General features: G+C 41.4%; 2 protein-coding genes across 2 annotated transcripts; one reads left to right on the top strand and one right to left on the bottom strand.

The window, feature by feature from the left end:
- Positions 1–6713: 6713 nt before the first annotated feature.
- LOC307157606 (uncharacterized protein) lies at positions 6714–14170 on the top strand (the record flags this gene model as incomplete). The annotated part of the gene is made up of 4 exons (XM_079869536.1): positions 6714–6755; positions 9748–9871; positions 12200–12449; positions 13276–14170. 4 exons carry the CDS (start codon positions 6714–6716, stop codon positions 14168–14170), a joined length of 1311 nt encoding a protein of 436 aa, XP_079725662.1.
- Positions 14171–15312: 1142 nt separating this feature from the next.
- Positions 15313–16668, bottom strand: LOC307157604 (uncharacterized protein; the record flags this gene model as incomplete). Its single annotated transcript, XM_079869534.1, has 4 exons — positions 16552–16668; positions 16150–16418; positions 15944–16039; positions 15313–15596 (listed from the first exon to the last, which is right to left on the bottom strand). Exons 2-4 carry the CDS (start codon positions 16211–16213, stop codon positions 15313–15315), a joined length of 444 nt encoding a protein of 147 aa, XP_079725660.1. The 5' UTR covers positions 16214–16418; positions 16552–16668.
- Positions 16669–18857: the final 2189 nt, after the last annotated feature.

Here is an 18857-nt window from a genome sequence, read left to right as displayed (position 1 = left end):
GGGTGTTGCAGACCAGTTTGATATGTCAAAAGGAACCCTTCATTATATTTTTTCAGATATTTGCAAGGTCCTTTGTACACTGAGTAACCAATACATTCAATGGCCCAGAGAGGATGAGTTTGCAAACCTGGCAAATGGCTTTCAGGACAAAACTGGCTTTCCTGGAGTCATTGGAGCAATCGATGGCACACACATTCCCATCCTAGCACCCACATTCCATAGAAACAGTTACATAAACAGGAAAGGACATGCAAGTATTCAACTCCAAGCAGTGTGTACATCACAGATGAGGTTCCTGGATGTGTACACTGGTTGGCCAGGGTCTGTGCACGATGCTAGAGTGTTTCGAAACTGCCCATTAAATAGCTATCTCCAGGATGTGATGAGAAGTGACTACCACCTGCTTGGAGACTCTGCATACCCACTCAGCACATCTCTCATTACACCATACAGAGATAATGGGCACTTGACTTACTTCAGGTCAAAGAAAAAGGGATGAACTTGCTTTATTTTTGGTGGAGGATGATTAAAGTTTCTGTTTAACTCATTCTTATTGTGTACACCTAAGTTTTCAGAAGTTTTTGTTTCATAACAGAATGGCAGTAAAATAATGAATAAAAAGCCACAAAGGTGAGGTGATCAATATTGCATTTATTTCTCTCAGCATATACAGTATACTGTATATCATGTAATTAAGCAAACAAAATAGAACCTAACCATCAGCAGAATGTAGCAAAAGGAGAAAACATAAATTGCTATTTCTTCGTCAAAGCAGAAACAAAATCTTTTAAGATGTTGTTACGTTCACTTGCCACTTCCACTGCTTGTTTTTGCAGGCTAATGACTGCTGACATCTGCCTCCTTTGCTCACTGACATACTGTTCAAACCACTCAGGTGCTTCAGACTTGCGCCTTCTCCTTTTGCTACATTCTGCTGATGCCTTAGGTTGTAAATTTGATGATTGTGAAGTTGATGATTGTGAAGTTGATGATCCTGAAGAAGCCTCTATGTGGAAAAAAAAAAAGAGTTTAAACTTGGTGGGCTTAAAATGGTAATGATGAAGGCAGCAAACATCACTTGCCTCTAACAAATACATTTTTTGGTTCTCACATGGACACATCTAAATTAGAGTCATGTACCAACAAAGCTTCTTTAAACATCCAGTTAACCCAGCTTCTAATTACCTGAGCCACACAATAGACATCCTTTAAATAAAGCTGTTAGCAACCCTACCAAGTTATGGAGTAAAAGTAGATGACAACATTGGATCTACTATGTATCCAACTAGAGCCCTGCATTTCAGCCCGAGCCCGACGGGCCCCGACTTTTTTACGCCCCTAGGGCCGGGCTTCGGGCCAATTTTCACGTCATAGTTAAAATGCGGGCCGGGCCTCGGGCCTTTTTTGGGTTATCCTGCTTTTTATATTTTTAGACATTAATTAAAAAAAAAATATGAGAAGTTGACGATAGAAAAACAAACATAGAAAGACATTTCGTAACCTCATAACTTATGGCGTTTTTTTCCTGTCAAATGTCGAGAGCGCATTATTGTAGCGTGAAAGTAGGCTACATTAATATAATGCGCGAGCGCGAATCTCTCTGCTCGCACACGGAATATAATGTGCCGAGCGCGAATCTCTCTGCTCGCACACGGAATATAATGTGCCGAGCGCGAATCTCTCTGCTCGCACACGGAATATAATGTGCCGAGCGCGAATCTCTCTGCTCGCGCGCGGGAACTGGACGTGCCCTGCACTTAAAACGTGTTTTAAATACTGGCCATTATAGCCATCAGCTAATCTTAAAATTACACTGACATATGACTGACATGACAGTCTGTCTCACGCACGCGCACAGAAGGTTTCCCGTCAGCGCGACCCACGATTCACCTCATGTGCAAATAATGGAGAATATTAAGAGAAAAATCGCGTGCGTGAGAAGAATTCGTGATAGAAGAAAGGAGGACTGGGTTAAAACCTTCCACTGTGGATGCTTAGCTATTCTTTTTCTCCACGATGCTCTGTTAGAGACTGTTCTAACTTTTCGTTTGATTGGACTTTATTTTCGTTTAACTGTTGGAAACCTCTGATGTTTTTCGTTTGATTGGAATTTGTTTTCGTTTAACTGTTGGAAACCACTGGAAAAAAAGAATGGCCATGTTCTGTGGTGCATTTTTGAGGTAAGATAATCTGCAAGTTTGTTTTTAATTTATTTAATTTAATAGGCTATTGCTCATTTCGTTTGCAAGTGCTGTTGCGAGCAGCCTGAGCCTGCCTCAGTATTTCAAAAAAAATTTTTTACTCGCTGTGGTTTAATAAATAAACATTTATTAAACTAACTGTCTGTGTGATATGCTTGAAGTTTTTTATATCTATTGATTTTATTGTAGACAAGTAAAGTATTATAGCATTGATTTGAGAGGCTCAATTGACCAAACATGTTTTACTTGCTGTCGGCTCGGTTTGCTTGGTCGTCATTTAAAAAAAAAAAATGCTCCAAACATTTGTCTAAATTAACCTAATAAAGAAATGAAAAGAAACATTAATTTACATAACTAACAAAAAAACATAACTAACAAAACTGAGCTATTTTAATGGCTGCAAATAGGGCAGGCTGCTGTGTAATGAAAAAAGAAAAAAAGAAAAAAAAGGGGCTCGGGTCGGGCTCGGGCTGATAACTCTGATGAGCTGTCGGACACGGGTCGGGCTAGGGCCTGAGCGTCTCGGGCCAGGGCCGGGCTCGGGCCTAAATTTGAGGCCCGTGCAGGGCTCTATATCCAACATGGATGCTAATGTGAGACCATCACTCATACCCCTTTTCCACCAAGGCAGAGCTGGTGCTGGTTCGGAGCCAGAGCCTAGTTTCAAATCGGTTCTTTGTTTTTCCACCGCCAAAGCACCAGCTCCGAACCAGTAAAACTGGTTCTTAAGTAGCACCAAATCATTGCAGGGTCTAGAACGGAGCCAAGAAAGAACCGCTTGCGTCAGGGGCTGGGGGCGGGGTTACCGTGACCAACAAGACGAATAGAAACTTGTGACCGCCATTTTTAAATAGCAGCTAGTCGAGCTAATAGCAGCTCGATTATAATATCCGTCTATGTAAGTTACGGCGAGCTGCACAAACGCGTTGGATTCCGATGTATTTTTGCAAACCCATGAGCATCCATAGTATTGCAACGTCCGTTATTGTTGATGGCTTGTTCGAGATGCATCGGAGCGGCGAGGACCGATCGGAGCTGCGGGAGTGTTTGGAGAGCATACGACTCCTTGTGCTTTTAGATCGCTATCGCAGTGCTTTGATGTCATGCGGCGATCGATCTGCGAGAAGCCGATGCATCTCGAACAAGCCTGGCGTGTTTCTGGGCAACATGACACGTATACAGTGACGTAAGATCTGGCTCTGTTGTGGCTCTCTAGCCGGTGGAAAGGCAAACCGGTTCTTAGTAAGCTCGTCAGTCGAACCAACTCTGAACCAGCTTTGGCTCTGGCTCTGAACCAGCACCCGGTTCTTGTTGGTGGAAAAGGGGTAAGAGTGATTTAATTAAAACCTACAATTAACATCCAATAATGTTTACATCATAATATTTTTAGTAAATAATGAATAACATTTTCTTTGAATCTGGTGTGCTAATTCAGGTTGATGTGGCACAAAAAAAATTAACATGGAAAAGATAATCACCAGCAAAAGATGACATGACCAGGACCGGTTCCACACTGGGATCATCAGCCAGGAGGTCCTCCATTGATGAGAAAAAGACCCAGCTGCTGGCACCACTCCCAGTCTTCTTCTTACTGTCCACAATTGTTTTGTATCTATTAAGAGAAACCCAGACATAGCAAATGTCTTCAAGTGGCCATACTCCCAAAATAATGCAAATGCCAGTATTAAAACAAACCTGTGTTTTAACTGCCTGAACTTATTGTCACATGCCTCTGCTCCAAAGTCATATCCTTTTGCCTGCATTTGTGCAGCTACCTTTTTACCTTTTTACCACACTTCTACTTTCTTTAATACAGGAGATTGAAAATCTTCAGCCATTTGCTTTGCCAGAGAAATTAAAAGCAATGTTGCATTGTGCGTCCATGGCTTTGAATCTAAAGCACACATTTAAATAGATAAGTCACAGACAATATATCATTGGAAAGGTTGTGCAAGTAATGAACTTTATGTACCTTTTGGCACATGTTGGGGGTCTGACACTGATGCCCACTTTGGAGCACAGGCAGGTGATGGTCCAGCAACAGACAAATTAAGTGGTGTAGGATCTGGAGGCAAATGCAGTGGTGCAGGAGCCAATTTCTGTGGTGCAGGAGCCATCATCTGTGGTGCAGGAGCTAACTTCTGTGGTGCACGAGCCATCATCTGTGGTGCAGGAGCTAAATTCTGTGGTGCAGGAGCCATCTTATGTGGTGCAGGAGCCATCATCTGTGGTGCAGGAGCCATCTTCTGTGGTGCAGGAGCCATCATCTGTGGTGCAGGAGCCATCTTCTGTGGTGCAGGAGCCATCATCTGTGGTGCAGGAGCCATCTTCTGTGGTGCAGGAGCTAACTTCTGTGGTGCAGAGGGAATGTGTAGGCCCAGTGGAAGTTGACTAGACCCATTTGATGCAGTAGCCTGTCCCAAAGGGATTGCTGAAACTGGAATGGAAGCACACATCTTACCTAATTCAGACTAAAACACATCTATTTAGCCTCACATACTGACTTTATTTGTAGTTCATACTGTTTTAATACCCTGTATTTTCTTTCTCATTTTTAGGAAAAGCATTTAATTACCATTGTTTACTTCTATACCAAATGTCATACACTTGCAATGAAGCTAAAAATATAAACAACTACATCATTATGTTGATATCCTATATTTTTACAATACAACTTATGACAAACATGTCTTCTAATATCCTCAGATATTGCGTATAACGAGCTGCAACGAACACATTTGTACATTATTTTCCTTGAAGCCATTGTGCGAGTTCACTTTAATACCGCGTGCTTTATATACATGTTGCTGCTGATTGGACTGCAGTTCTGACACACCCACCAAACAAGAGAAAACTTATCTCAAACCCCGTTGCACACCGGTGCACGCCGTTTCCAGGAAACATGACGTTCAAAAAAAAAACAAAAAAACGGTAAACCGTAGTAAAATGTTGCGCACCGTTTTGAACTTGAACATGCCCCTGTTCAATTTCTCATTAATGCAATTATCTAATCAACCAATCACATGGCAGTTGCTTCAATGCATTTAGGGGTGTGGTCCTGGTCAAGACAATCTCCTGAACTCCAAACTGAATGTCAGAATGGGAAAGAAAGGTGATTTAAGCAATTTTGAGCGTGGCATGGTTGTTGGTGCCAGACGGGCCGGTCTGAGTATTTCACAGTCTGCTCAGTTACTGGGATTTTCACACACAACCATTTCTAGGGTTTACAAAGAATGGTGTGAAAAGGGAAAAACATCCAGTATGCGGCAGTCCTGTGGGCGAAAATGCCTTGTTGATGCTAGAGGTCAGAGGAGAATGGTCCGACTGATTCAAGCTGATAGAAGAGCAACTTTGACTGAAATAACCACTCGTTACAACTGAGGTATGCAGCAAAGCATTTGTGAAGCCACAACACGCACAACCTTGAGGCAGATGGGCTACAACAGCAGAAGACCCCACCGGGTACCACTCATCTCCACTACAAATAGGAAAAAGAGGCTACAATTTGCACAAGCTCACCAAAATTGGACAGTTGAAGACTGGAAACATGTTGCCTGGTCTGATGAGTCTCGATTTCTGTTGAGACATTCAGATGGTAGAGTCAGAATTTGGCGTAAACAGAATGAGAACATGGATCCATCATGCCTTGTTACCACTGTGCAGGCTGGTGGTGGTGGTGTAATGGTGTGGGGGATGTTTTCTTGGCACACTTTAGGCCCCTTAGTGCCAATTGGGCATCGTTTAAATGCCACGGCCTACCTGAGCATTGTTTCTGACCATGTCCATCCCTTTATGACCACCATGTACCCATCCTCTGATGGCTACTTCCAGCAGGATAATGCACCATGTCACAAAGCTCGAATCATTTCAAATTGGTTTCTTGAACATGACAATGAGTTCACTGTACTAAAATGGCCCCCACAGTCACCAGATCTCAACCCAATAGATCATCTTTGGGATGTGGTGGAACGGGAGCTTCGTGCCCTGGATGTGCATCCCACAAATCTCCATCAATTGCAAGATGCTATCCTATCAATATGGGCCAACATTTCTAAAGAATGCTTTCAGCACCTTGTTGAATCAATGTCACGTAGAATTAAGGCAGTTCTGAAGGCGAAAGGGGGTCAAACACAGTATTAGTATGGTGTTCCTAATAATCCTTTAGGTGAGTGTATATGTTCTAGCTCTATTTTTAACATGTATTATAAGATTATTGTCTCTGGTCATATTCTACCATGAACAATACGAAATCGACCCCAAAATGTACAATACCAGAGGGTTAAACAAATTTTTTTTTTTTTTATTTGCTAGCAAAGTACTGTTTGGTTAAAAAAACAACAACTAAACATTTGTAATCCTGTTTTACAGCACCCGTCTACTGAGGTAATACAACTACATACAAAACTTGAAACCACTTATGTGCTTATGTCAACCTTGAATGTGCAGCTCCTGCCATTTTATGGGTTATATGTACCAACTTCCTTTTCTGAAATGAGACAGGCTCGATGAAGCATGTCAGCTACAGAGAACGCTGAATGGACCGAATGGACCAGAGTAAGTGATTATTTTAAACATGACGCATGTATAGATTGACCCATATTATACCTGTATTCACATTCACATATTATACCACATATTCACATTTCATGTATAATTGTATAATTGTAAGTAACATTAGTAAACTATGAGTATACAACTATAGTTTTTCATTTGTAAAGCAACTATACTACAAATCAAATTGAACATATACACTCATACATTCAATACATTCAGTATACATTCAATTTGTTTTTGTAGTATAGTTGCAGTACAAATGAAAAACGTAGTTGTATACTCATAGTTTACTAATGTTACTTACAATTATACTTTTATACACCAAAAGTCGGCCAATTTAGTCCCAAGCAGTATTAAAATAGACCATTTACAAGTATACACCTGGTACTTTGATATTGGTATAATTACCCCCCAAAATATACGTAAGGGATGATCCATGGCTAGCATGTTGTGGAGGCAAAGCAGAGTGCGTTCAAATAGTTTAATGCAGTGCTAGCCGTGGATAATCCCACTTATATTATGGTCATTTACCAGCATTGACAACTTAAAGCTGTTATTGATGTTTGTAGTTATTTTTGTCAGTTAGATCTAGCAATCTTCCATCTTTTAAACCGACATATTAGTTTACTAGTTAAATACGTGTAGCACATTTTTAGTTTCTGCAAGTACGCTTTGAACTATATGCTCAGTAAACTACTAGTTTAGTAGTTTTATACTGCAGGTAAACTTGTACGTTTTGTACGTAAAAGTAAAATGAACATTATACTTTTAGTTTTATTTATATATTCTTTTTGCAGAAAATATTTTATACTTAAAATATACCCTTTGAAGGACTTTAACTTGTTTTAAAAACTTTGCAGCCAGCGGCAGTATTTTTGATCATTGTGTTGTATCAATATCTAAAAAAAATAATAGCCTCTACTATTAAACAACAACAAAACACTTTTTGTTCTAGCGTCATGCATTCTTGTTTTTTAATCAACACTTGAATGTGGGTACGTTTCATACAAAAAAAAAACAAAAAACATTTTGAACAAAAAGCTGAAATATTTATGTTTTTGCCAAAGACTACGTCTGGATCGATGATCAAAAAAATATTTAAAATTGGTCTCAAACCGGTTCCACGGAGGGCCTAGTGTATGCAGGTTTTCTCTTTTACCTTGAACCAAACTGAATGAGTAGGTCACTAATTGGTTAAGATCTCCTCTCACCTGGTAGTCTAGGTCTTAATTGGGCACTAATTGAAGGGAAAGACCAAAAACCTGCATACACCCTCCGTGGAACCGGTTTGATGCTTCTATTGCTAGTTTATGGTCCTTTACTTGTGTAGACTGAAATTATACTTTGTTTTATTTTAAAAGAAGTACATTAATAACACACTTGAATATACTACTTTAACGGTTTTCTTTAACAAAGAACACAAACAGGGTCTCACAATTTCATGACTTTTCCTATGTTTTTGTAAGTGTGATGTTTTTATTAGACTAATCACAATTGAACTGTCTTTCTCCAGAGTGAATTCGCAGATTTGCTCCTTTTTCTAAAACTTGTCACACTGAGGAAAACGGCTATTTCTTTTCAGAATGAGTTTGCAAATGCCGTTTCAGCTCTGTGTGATATGTGAAACTCTTCTCACACTGAAGACACTTGTAAGGCTTCTCTCCAGTGTGAGCTCTCATGTGAACCTTTAAGGGCACCTATTATGCCCCTTTTTACAAGATGTAATATTGGTCTTGGGTGTCCCCAGAATGTATTTGTGAAGTTTCAGCACAAAATACCCCACAGTTAATTTATTATAACCATTTGAAAAAGTCATTTTTGGGGCCTGTTTTAAAAAGAGCTGTTTTGGTCTGTACCACTTTAAATGTAAATGAGCTGCATAATCCCCGCTCTGCTGGACCCCAGATGATGAAGAGAGTCCGGCACAGAATAAACACGAATGAGAATGGACTAAACGTCTCGGAATGGTTATTTGATACATTTATGTACTTACAAAGTTTTAATCGCGTCCCCTTTGCAATTATGGATGTGCAACACACACACACAAACAAATTGTGATAACTTTCGCGCATTTTTTTTAAACTAACTTACACGCTTATGTGGCAAATATGAGAAGATGGCTAACGTTACAGAACCAGAAAACATATGCTGCAGGGAGATAGACTTTATATACTGTCTATGGAGATAGAGGTATTCATTTTACATTTGTTATTGCTGCAAAAAATAATGTATGTGACATAAAACTGTCTGACGTTGTTTGTTGAGACATCCTATGACGACGACAATAAATAGCTTTAGACGCATTTGTTGTTGAACTGGCTGACATCGAATGAAATGACTATTTGCTCAAAAATAATAAAATACACTTACTTCTTCTGGAGATGACGTTGGATCGCGAACAGTAGGCAACGATCCACACTTGAGGATTAACTTTGACCCTCGTTCACTAAACAGTCAGTCAGATATGATTATTGTATTAAGTTTAAGTGGCGCCTTTTCTTCATAAATAAAATCCATCTGCTGCGTTTTCAGTGGCTCTGATGTCAGTGAAGACTAGTATGTCCATTCTTACATCCCACAACAGAACACCTACACTTCTTAGGAGACATTACCGGCTGTTGTTGAAACAATGGCGATGGTGTACAGAACAGATCACCGAGGGCGGGGTCTATGCCAAAACCAGACTGTCAATCAAACACGTTGGTGGGGCTTAGCTCAATTCTACGTCACAGTGAGGAAAATCTAGAACAGGGTGTTCTGAGACAGTGCTTGTGATTTATTGAGATAGTAAAAAAACTACTGGGTGGATTTTTATCATTCTAGGGTGGTTTTGCTCACACAATGCCAACACACATTTATGTTCAAACACCATGTAAAAGTGAATTTTGCATAATAGGTGCCCTTTAAGGTTTCCTTTAATCGTGAAGCTCTTTCCACACTGAGGACAAGTGAAAGGCTTTTCTCCAATGTGAATTCTCATGTGATTCTCAAGGTACACTCTCTTTGTGAAACTCTTTCCACACTGAGGGCATATAACACAGTTCTCTCCAGTGTGAATCCTCATGTGATCATTGAAGTGTACTTTATGTCTGAAACTCTTCCCACACAGTTTGCAGGTGAATGGCTTCTCTCCGGTGTGAACTTTCATGTGAGTCATAAGATTTCCTTGTAGTGAGAAGCTCTTTCCACACTGTTGGCAGGTGTGAGGCTTCTCTCCACTGTGAACTCTCATGTGGGCTTTAAGGTTTTTTTTCTGTGTAAATCTCTTTCCACACTGAGGGCATATAAACAGCTTCTCTCCAGTGTGGATGTTCAAGTGGGCTTTAAAGCTGTCTTTTCGATTGAAACTCTTTCCACACTGTTGGCAGGTCAAAGGCTTATCTCCAATGTGAACTCTCATCTGGACTTTAAGGTTTCTAGTTCCTGTTTTATGAGTCTGTGAGTAACTAATAGATTTTGCCCCAGTCATGAAATCATGGCATTGCTCATACTGATCTTCCTCTTCCATTTCATTCAGTTCTTGACTCTCCTCTTTCAGGTCCATCAGGTCTAGAGTGAAATATAAAAACACAAAAACAAGTTAACACCATTTAAACATGTAAAACATCAAATCCAACAACATGTTTTCTAGATCATATATGCACTAAACAACTAAAAACTAAAACTAAAAATTTGTCAAAATTGTTCATTCTTTGCTTTCTTTAAGACACGTCACAAATAATCTCAAGCTGTCAGTTATCAAGACCCTTATAAAATCCCACAGTAGAGCACTGGAGAAGAATCTGGAGAAGAGTCAACAAATGTTCAGAAAACACAAAACTAGGTTTTTGATGTACAAAACCAAAACAAGGACAACTTTCCCAGTTGTGTCAAACTAAATACACCCTATGATCCAAACCTTTAGCAGCAATAACGTCTCAGGTTATGACTGTAACTTTTGTTCCCTGAGAACAGGGAATGAGACATTCCGTCAATTTTGGGGAACGCCTCCGCATGATGCGGTGTCTGAAACGCTTATCAAATCACAGCAATCTTATTGACCGGCGACCAGTGTTAATTTCGTTGACTAAATATTTTCGTCATTATTTTCGTCACGAATATATTTTTGCGGACGAAAACGAAACGGAAACTAAAAAAGAAGTCACTGATGGAGACTAAAACTATGACTAAATTGATTGACATTATCGTCAACGAATAAAGGACGAGACGAAAATAGACTGTGACGAAAATACAATCAGCAGACGGGAGAGATGCGAGGAATGAACAAAAGAACCAATCAGCAAAACGGAACAGGCGAGACTGCATGAGAAGAGAACCAATCAGAGCCTGACTTATTGAGACGTGAAGCGTAGGTATTCAGTCTTTGAACGAGCTCCCGGGAATTGACGGCATTCGACGGCATTTCTCCCGGCGACAAAATGTCAACAGCCGGGAGAAAAAGAAGGGGACACTTGTGGGCACACTTTACGTTTGACGACGAACAAAACAAAACAAAGTGTATAGCATGCGGAGCGGTCATTCGTGGCAAGAACACAACCAATTTGAAAAGACATTTAGGCTGTAAGCCTTTACATAGACTGTAGCCTAAGCTTTAAGGTCCTGGACCTAACTTTATTTTTCTTTTATTGATGGTGAATTGGCAGCTAGTTATTGTTTACATTACCATGACAGTGTTTGTTGCTGCATAAAAGCTTTTGAATTGAAATAAAGACACAGTTGTGTTGAAATAAAGTTAAATTTGTGTTTTATATATTTTGGTTAAGTTTGTTTCCGATACCAGCGTTAAAAAATTGTCTAGTAAATCTGTTATTGATTTTAGTCTTATTTTAGTCGACTAAAATACCAAGCAATTTTAGTCGACTAAAATAAGACTAAAATTAACACAAATCAGATGACTAAAACTTGACTAAAACTAAAAAGAATTATAGTCAAAAGACTAAGACTAAAACTAAATTAAATTTTTTTGTCAAAATTAACACTACCGGCGACCCTATGACGTCACTACTAGTGTGACCTGGAAGTATATAAGGGGCGCCTAGAGAACATGTCATCCACTTATCGTCCGAAGGGATTGTTCAACAGACATCCCCGTGGCATGGCAAAAGACGCAGTCTGCGTCCGAAAACTGATAAATGCTGCCATCAGAGGACAAACGCTGCCTGCAAAGTCATTGCCTGATGCTGCGTTCACACCAAACGCGAATATGCGTCAAAATTTGCGCCTGCCGCGTCTAGTTATACGCGTGACCACTTTGTGTGCATTCGCGCGTCAAGAGCGAAATTGACGCGCGTAAAATCAAAAGTTTGAAGCGAAATTTACGTGCGTCAGAGGCGAAAGTTTCAAAAGTTTCGAACCCCGTTGGCGGCCATCTTTTTACAAGATGTCTGTTGTTGATCGGTCATTTATCGAGAGAGTCACCGCTCTGTATTTTCTCTGGAGAGCAGAACAGCGGCGTAGGGATCATCGTCGCCGTATTTGGGTCCATCAGACCCTTCGGAGGCGAACCCAGTTCGGCGAGTTTCATCATTTGCTCCAGGAGCTGCGTCTGGATGACGGCCGCTTTCAGCGGTACTTCCGCCTGTCCCGCGCCCAGTTCGATGACCTGCTGTCCCGCATCGGAGCGAGGATCACCCTCCAGGACACCAACTACAGGCGCTCTATCCCGGCTGCGGAGCGCCTGTCCATCTGTCTTCGGTTAGTAAATGTATATGATATTTTACAGTATATTCAATATGCTAACATATGCTATCAATGTTTTTTTTTAAACTGTGGTACAGATACAGATACTGTTGGCGCTCTTTCTAGTGATACTGAGTTAACTGCTATAACCTAGACATTAACCTAGAAATTATTCTCTTGGCAGACGTGATACTGTCATGTTTCTCTGTATAAATACAGTGATCTTTCTAGTGATACTGAGTTAACTGCTATAACCTAGACATTACCCTAGAAATTAAAATATTCTCTTGGCAGACGTGATGCTGTCATGTTTCTCTGTAAACACAGTGATCTTTCTAGTGATACTGAGTTAGCTATAACCTAGACATTAACCTAGAAATTATTCTCTTGGCAGACGTGATACTGTCATGTTTCTCTGTAAACACAGTGATCTTTCTAGTGATACTGAGTTAGCTATAACCTAGACATTAACCTAGAAATTATTCTCTTGGCAGACGTGATACTGTCATGTTTCTCTGTATAAATACAGTGATATTTCTAGTGATACTGAGTTAGCTATAACCTAGACATTAACCTAGAAATTAAAATATTCTCTTGGCAGACGTGATGCTGTCATGTTTCTCTGTATAAACACAGTGATCTTTCTAGTAGTACTGAGTTAACTGCCATAACCTAGAGATTAACCTAGAAATTAAATATCTCTATCTGTAAGCAATATGTAGTGCTTGATTATTGGCATTTTAATATACCATAAACCATTTACTAGTATACCTGTTGATTGTATAGTTGAATATGTAAATACAAGTGTACTTGTAATAATATTTATAAAAATGTTTTCTAGGTTTCTTGCCACAGGGGACTCATTCAGGACGATAGCGTCCAGATACCGGGTTGGTGTCTCCACTGTGTGCCAGATCGTCGCCCAGGTAGTGACTGCCATCTGGGACTGCCTTGTGGAGGACTACATGGCTGTGCCCACCACCGAAGACTGGAGGTCCATCGCAGAGGGATTTCAGGAGCGGTGGAACTTCCCTCTGTGCGTTGGAGCGGTGGATGGGAAGCATGTGGTGCTGAAGGCACCCCCAAACTCAGGATCCCAGTTCCACAACTACAAGGGAACGTTCTCCATCGTTCTGCTTGCAGTTGTGGATGCGAAGTATCGCTTCCGGGTGATCGATGTTGGGGGGTACGGCAGGACCAGTGATGGTGGGATTCTGGCGAACTCCGCCTTTGGACAGGCTCTCCAGGCTGGCACACTTCATCTGCCTCCTGACCAGCCTCTATCTGGTGCTGAAGACAGAGGACCCCAGCCCCATGTCTTCGTGGCTGATGAGGCGTTCCCGCTGCGGAGGAACCTCATGCGGCCCTTCCCTGGACGCACGCTTCCTCCAGAGAGGCGTGTCTTCAATTACCGTCCCTCCAGAGCCAGGCTGGTGGTGGAGAACGCCTTTGGCATCCTCTCCTCACAGTGGAGGATGTATCGGCGGCTCATCGAGGTCCACCCTGAAGTTGCGGAGAAGTGTGTGAAGGCGACGTGTGTTCTCCACAATTTCATGAGGTGTTCGGAGGGGAGAGAGGCACCTGCTGTGAGGGTCGTGGGACAAGCTGGAGAGGAGCCACTGCCAGGTCTGGGTCGGGTTGCAGCAAACAACTCCAGAGAGGCAGTCCGAGTGAGGGATGTCTTCATGGAACACTTCTCGGCGGAGGGAGCAGTAGCATGGCAGCCGACGGAGTAGTGTTTGAAGTCCTCCTCACGACTTCCCCACAACGGCTCTTTTAAGAGCCACCCACAAACCTATAAAGAGCATGACTATCTTAAAAGAGTTTTACCTCCATTATTTTTATATATATATATATATATATATATATACACACACACACACACACACACACACATATATATATATATATATATATAAAAAATTTTTTTTATTAAATGCAATATGTTGATTGTTGGTTTGTATGTTGTTTTGTTCTGCCTCCTCTCTGTTTGCAGGTCATGTCTGGTCTATCTGTCTGCTCTACTCCTGCTGGCCCAGTTCCAGGCTGTCAGGTCCACCACAACATGCACATTTAATAATTTTAGACCCTGAGTCATTAACTTTTTCAAATGGTAGGTTTTCCACGTTAGTTTATAAGGTAAAGTGATAAAAACATACATTATTAGTAGTCCTATTAATATAACATGATAAACAATCCCATATTTGGAGTTTTTGTTCATCTAATTCAGAAATGTATGACTGCAAGTGTTCAGTGTCACATTCATAGTTAACAATGTCATTCCTCCTTTGATGTATAATAATTCTATAGGTCTGTGCCATTTCTTTGTTCAGGTTATTACTGTAAAATCTGTTATTTATTTTTGTTTTGATGATAAATGGAGCCAGCCTCCAAAAGTATTTAACCTGTCCTGTGATTTCTTTGTTTTCCTCACACAACACTGTTCAGACACACTAAAGTATACACACTATTATAGTTATTATTGTTCTGTTATTATAGTGTAGTAATACTATTTCATATAATTAAGATTTAGATTTGGAATAAATAGCATTCAATACAAAATGAATATGTGTCATATATGTGATAAAACACTTGCTTTGTTGTGTATTAGAACCACACTAGGCATTTAGTCATATTTCAAAATAATTTATTCAGGCCAAACATAAAATAATTTGATTATAAATTTAAAATAACAAAATAAAATTTGAAAAATACAATATTGTACAAACTATTTACATACAGAGACAGAAATAAAAACGACCTCGCTTGGAAGATGCTAGAGTGGAAAAGCCTCAGGGAACAAAGGAGAAGAGGAAGGAGGGCATTCTGCGTTTCCTGCAGAGCCTGCTGCCTCATTTTTTAATTTTTTTAAAGCCTACTATGGGCTGTGGGGGTTTAATTGTTCCAAATTTAGCACAACGGAGCTGTTTTCCATCGCCAATTTATACATTTGAAATTTTATCATTTCTTTTGTTTGAGGCGGCATGCTCTGCAGAAAAGGCAGAAGGCTGAGGAGGAAGTGTTCATCCGCAGACAGCGGTGGCGGTGGTGATGGTGGTGGTGGAGGTGGAGCTGGAGAACACCTCAGGAGCTCGAGCAGCGTCTGCTCCACCTCCGACGTACCATCACGGGGCCGCCGGGTGCCTCTCCTCCTCTGTTGGCCTGTGAAATCAAAAATACAACACACAGTGCAATGAGAAGACAGAAAGATGATAATTGAAATAACAAAATTGTCTAGATATTGGGAGAATAATATCTGTGCCTGTGTGAGTGACATAGCCAGTGCTTAAATACAAGTGTGAAATTATTTTGAAATTGCTTTAACATATTTTACATAAAGACATATAAACATCAGGAACAGTAATTAAAAAGTATGTATGCAGATGATTGGTGGCATACATTTGCAATAGAATTTAGTCTGCATTTACAAATACAATGATTATTAGTGAATGTTAAAGCTATGAGTGGATACTGTACTGATGTTTTCTGCACGTAACATGTTCACACACCTGTGGGTGCAGCAGCAGGGGGCGAAGCACCAGGGACTGGGGAGACAGGAGAAGCGGCAGGGGATCTCAGATCAGCCTCTTCATTATCAGTAGGCTCTGTCAATACAATATTAAATGTTAATAGTCATAGAGAGATTACATTATACTCTTCATCTGTAAACAATAACAGCATATGCCTTGTAAATTGGCTTAATTGGAAAACTCACCTGTTTCCGTATCCCCTACTTCCGCCTCTCCCTCTCCCTGGTCCCTGGGGTGGTTGTACTCCATGACCTGGGCCTCGACCCCCCCCCCCCCATGTTACTGGTGGTCTCCCGTGGGGTGACGAAGGGGTCGAGGAATCCCAGGATCTGTGAGTACTTCCACTTCTTCACCAACCCTGCTGCTGACCCACTCCTCTTATTATCCATCTCCTTCCTCTTCTCCTTCAGGTATGTGTCCCTGAGGCTCTTCCATTTTTTCCTGCACATGTCCTCTGAATAAACACATTATCTTGTTAGCGAAAAGTAGCTGTATATTAGGGGGAAAATAGTTGTAAAAAAACGGCGGGAAGGCCGCAGGTCTGTACGTGACTCAAAAGTGAAATGTGTAACTTATTTACAACTTACCAGGTTGCCCAATCTCCTCACCGACACTCTTCCAAGCGAGGTCCTATTTATTCCTGTCTCTATAGAAATAAGAAGTAGTGTCGTACAACTCCGTCCGACTGCTCACTGCCAAAATTAAACGCTCCTCCATTTTGAATGAGTGACTCCGGGCGGGCCTGCCGCCACAGCATCAAGCAGGCTCCTGATTGGTTAACGCGGCGCGAATTGACGCAGAAGTTCAGCGTCAAACGCGTGATGCACAAAAAGCACAATTCGCGCGAAACGCGCCAGACACTCAATTCGCGTCATTCACGCGAATGAGGCGAATTCGCGTCTACCGCGCCGCGCTAAACGCCTCATTCGCGCGTAAACGCGTCTTACCATTGACTTAACATTGAAATCACTCGCGCCAGATGCATATTTGCGTTTGATGTGAACGCAGCATTATAGGGCAGCGAGGCAACAAGTCACTGCCTACGTTTTCGGATGCAGCCGCAGAGTCTCGTTTCCTGTTCTCGGGGAACAAAGGTTATAGTCGTGACCTTTCAAAAAGGGAACTCGCAATGCGTCGATGATGCTTAAGGGAAGGATATATCAGCGCCACCATGCTGACGGGAGTGTATGCCAACTATTGCTGTGACAAAAACGCCAGAAAATGGTTGTTTCACTGAAATGCCCACTGCCAAAGCTATAAGTCTCAGAAAGGCCTCTGGTACAACGAAGGCCTACAAAAGCCGCTCAAAGGCTTGGAACCAAAAACTTCCGTGGAAGGGGATCCTTTAAGGGAATATGACCAGGGGGTCCGAAAGGAGTCCCGTCCAATCACTTTCTGAGGGGGACATAAAGTCAACCCCACATGAGTGTTGTTCATTATGTCGCCTTGATGAGGTAAATTGTAGTTTTCCTTGCTTTACCCCGGTCTTAAAGTAAAAAGATGACTGTGAAAAAAAGTAGTATTTAAAGGGATACTTCACCTCTGGAAAGATGAATGTGTATTTAAAATGGATCATTTATGTAGAAGAAATGTGAAATTATTTTAGAATTTGGAGCTTTCTAGACTGAGAAAAGCCAGAAAATTTGTTTTTTGCTTATGTGGATGAAAGACAACTCCCAGAATGCACTTGCTTCGCTGCCCTAGGAGGCCACTCCCAAGCCACGCCTACCGGTAAGAGCGTGCAGTTAAACAACAAAGCTAGGCTACTAGTGAGTCTCCGTGACGAGTCTGCCCGGGATTTCGAGATCGCCCAAAATGTCCGGGATTCGGCTTTTGCGTTCTACAGTCGCCATTCATTATGTTTACTGTGGCGAGCAGGACGAGGCTGAGGGGTGCGGGAGGCCGGTGGCGTGATTACTGATGAGCGACACCTGTGAGACGCACCGGTCTCGTATCTCTCACGGAGGAGCGGGAATTTTCTTAGGAATGTTAATACACACATCAACCGATCACTTGTTTAGCATTCATGTAACGTTAAACACTACATTTAGATTAAATTCAATCGGAATGAATTCAGTTAGATTGAAACAAAAGGTGTGCATGTAAACAATGAATGGCGACTGCAGAAAGCAAAAGCCGAATCCCGGACATTTTGGACGATCTTGACGGCCGGACATGTCCGGGAAAAAGAGGATGGTAACCCCTACTACTCAGCTTTCTCCTACTACTCAGCTTTATAAACACAAAATAAAACGTGGCGCTTTTCTAAGCGGGCAAAAAGGATAACTATAATGTATGGCGGAATAGTACTTGAAGTTGGGAGCACTTCGACTCTCCCCCTCTCCCTTCTGTCATTAGAACCAATGTGACTTTTTACTACACCAAGTCGAAGTGCTCCCAAGTGCTATTCCGCCATACATTATAGTTATCCTTTTTACCCCCTTAGAAAAGCGCCACGTTTTATTTTGTGTCACCATACTTGGTCGTGTAACTACTCGTGTAACTGTTTTTAAATAGGGAAAACGTGGAGGTGTTTGGTCGCTTCTAGCTTCATCTCTGTTTGTTCCCTAATGAATGAACTGGGCTAAGCTAAGTGCTATCAAAGTGTCGCCACGCCAGACCGATTGAGTGCACGCACAGAGGTATGTATCAACTCGTCTTAGTTAAGGGAATAACATAGTTTAATATGAAAAAACGGTGAAGTATACCTTTAATTAAACGCATTTATGGTGAAATTACTACATTTTCAGGTCAATCTGTGTTCATTTTGACCACGAAACATGCGCTGTCACTTTAATTCAGCGTTTGCAGCACAGCAGAAATAGACTCGGTGTGGAAACGATCTCTGCACTGCGGTATACGCACCGCAACTGGAACGGATCGACGGACTGCA

The sequence above is a fragment of the Squalius cephalus genome (genome assembly GCF_949319135.1).
Source record: "Squalius cephalus genome assembly, chromosome: 4".
In the NCBI taxonomy this organism is placed as follows: domain Eukaryota; kingdom Metazoa; phylum Chordata; class Actinopteri; order Cypriniformes; family Leuciscidae; genus Squalius; species Squalius cephalus.
The sequence above is the reverse complement of the archived record's forward strand: the minus strand, read 5'-3'. Positions and strand labels throughout refer to the sequence as shown.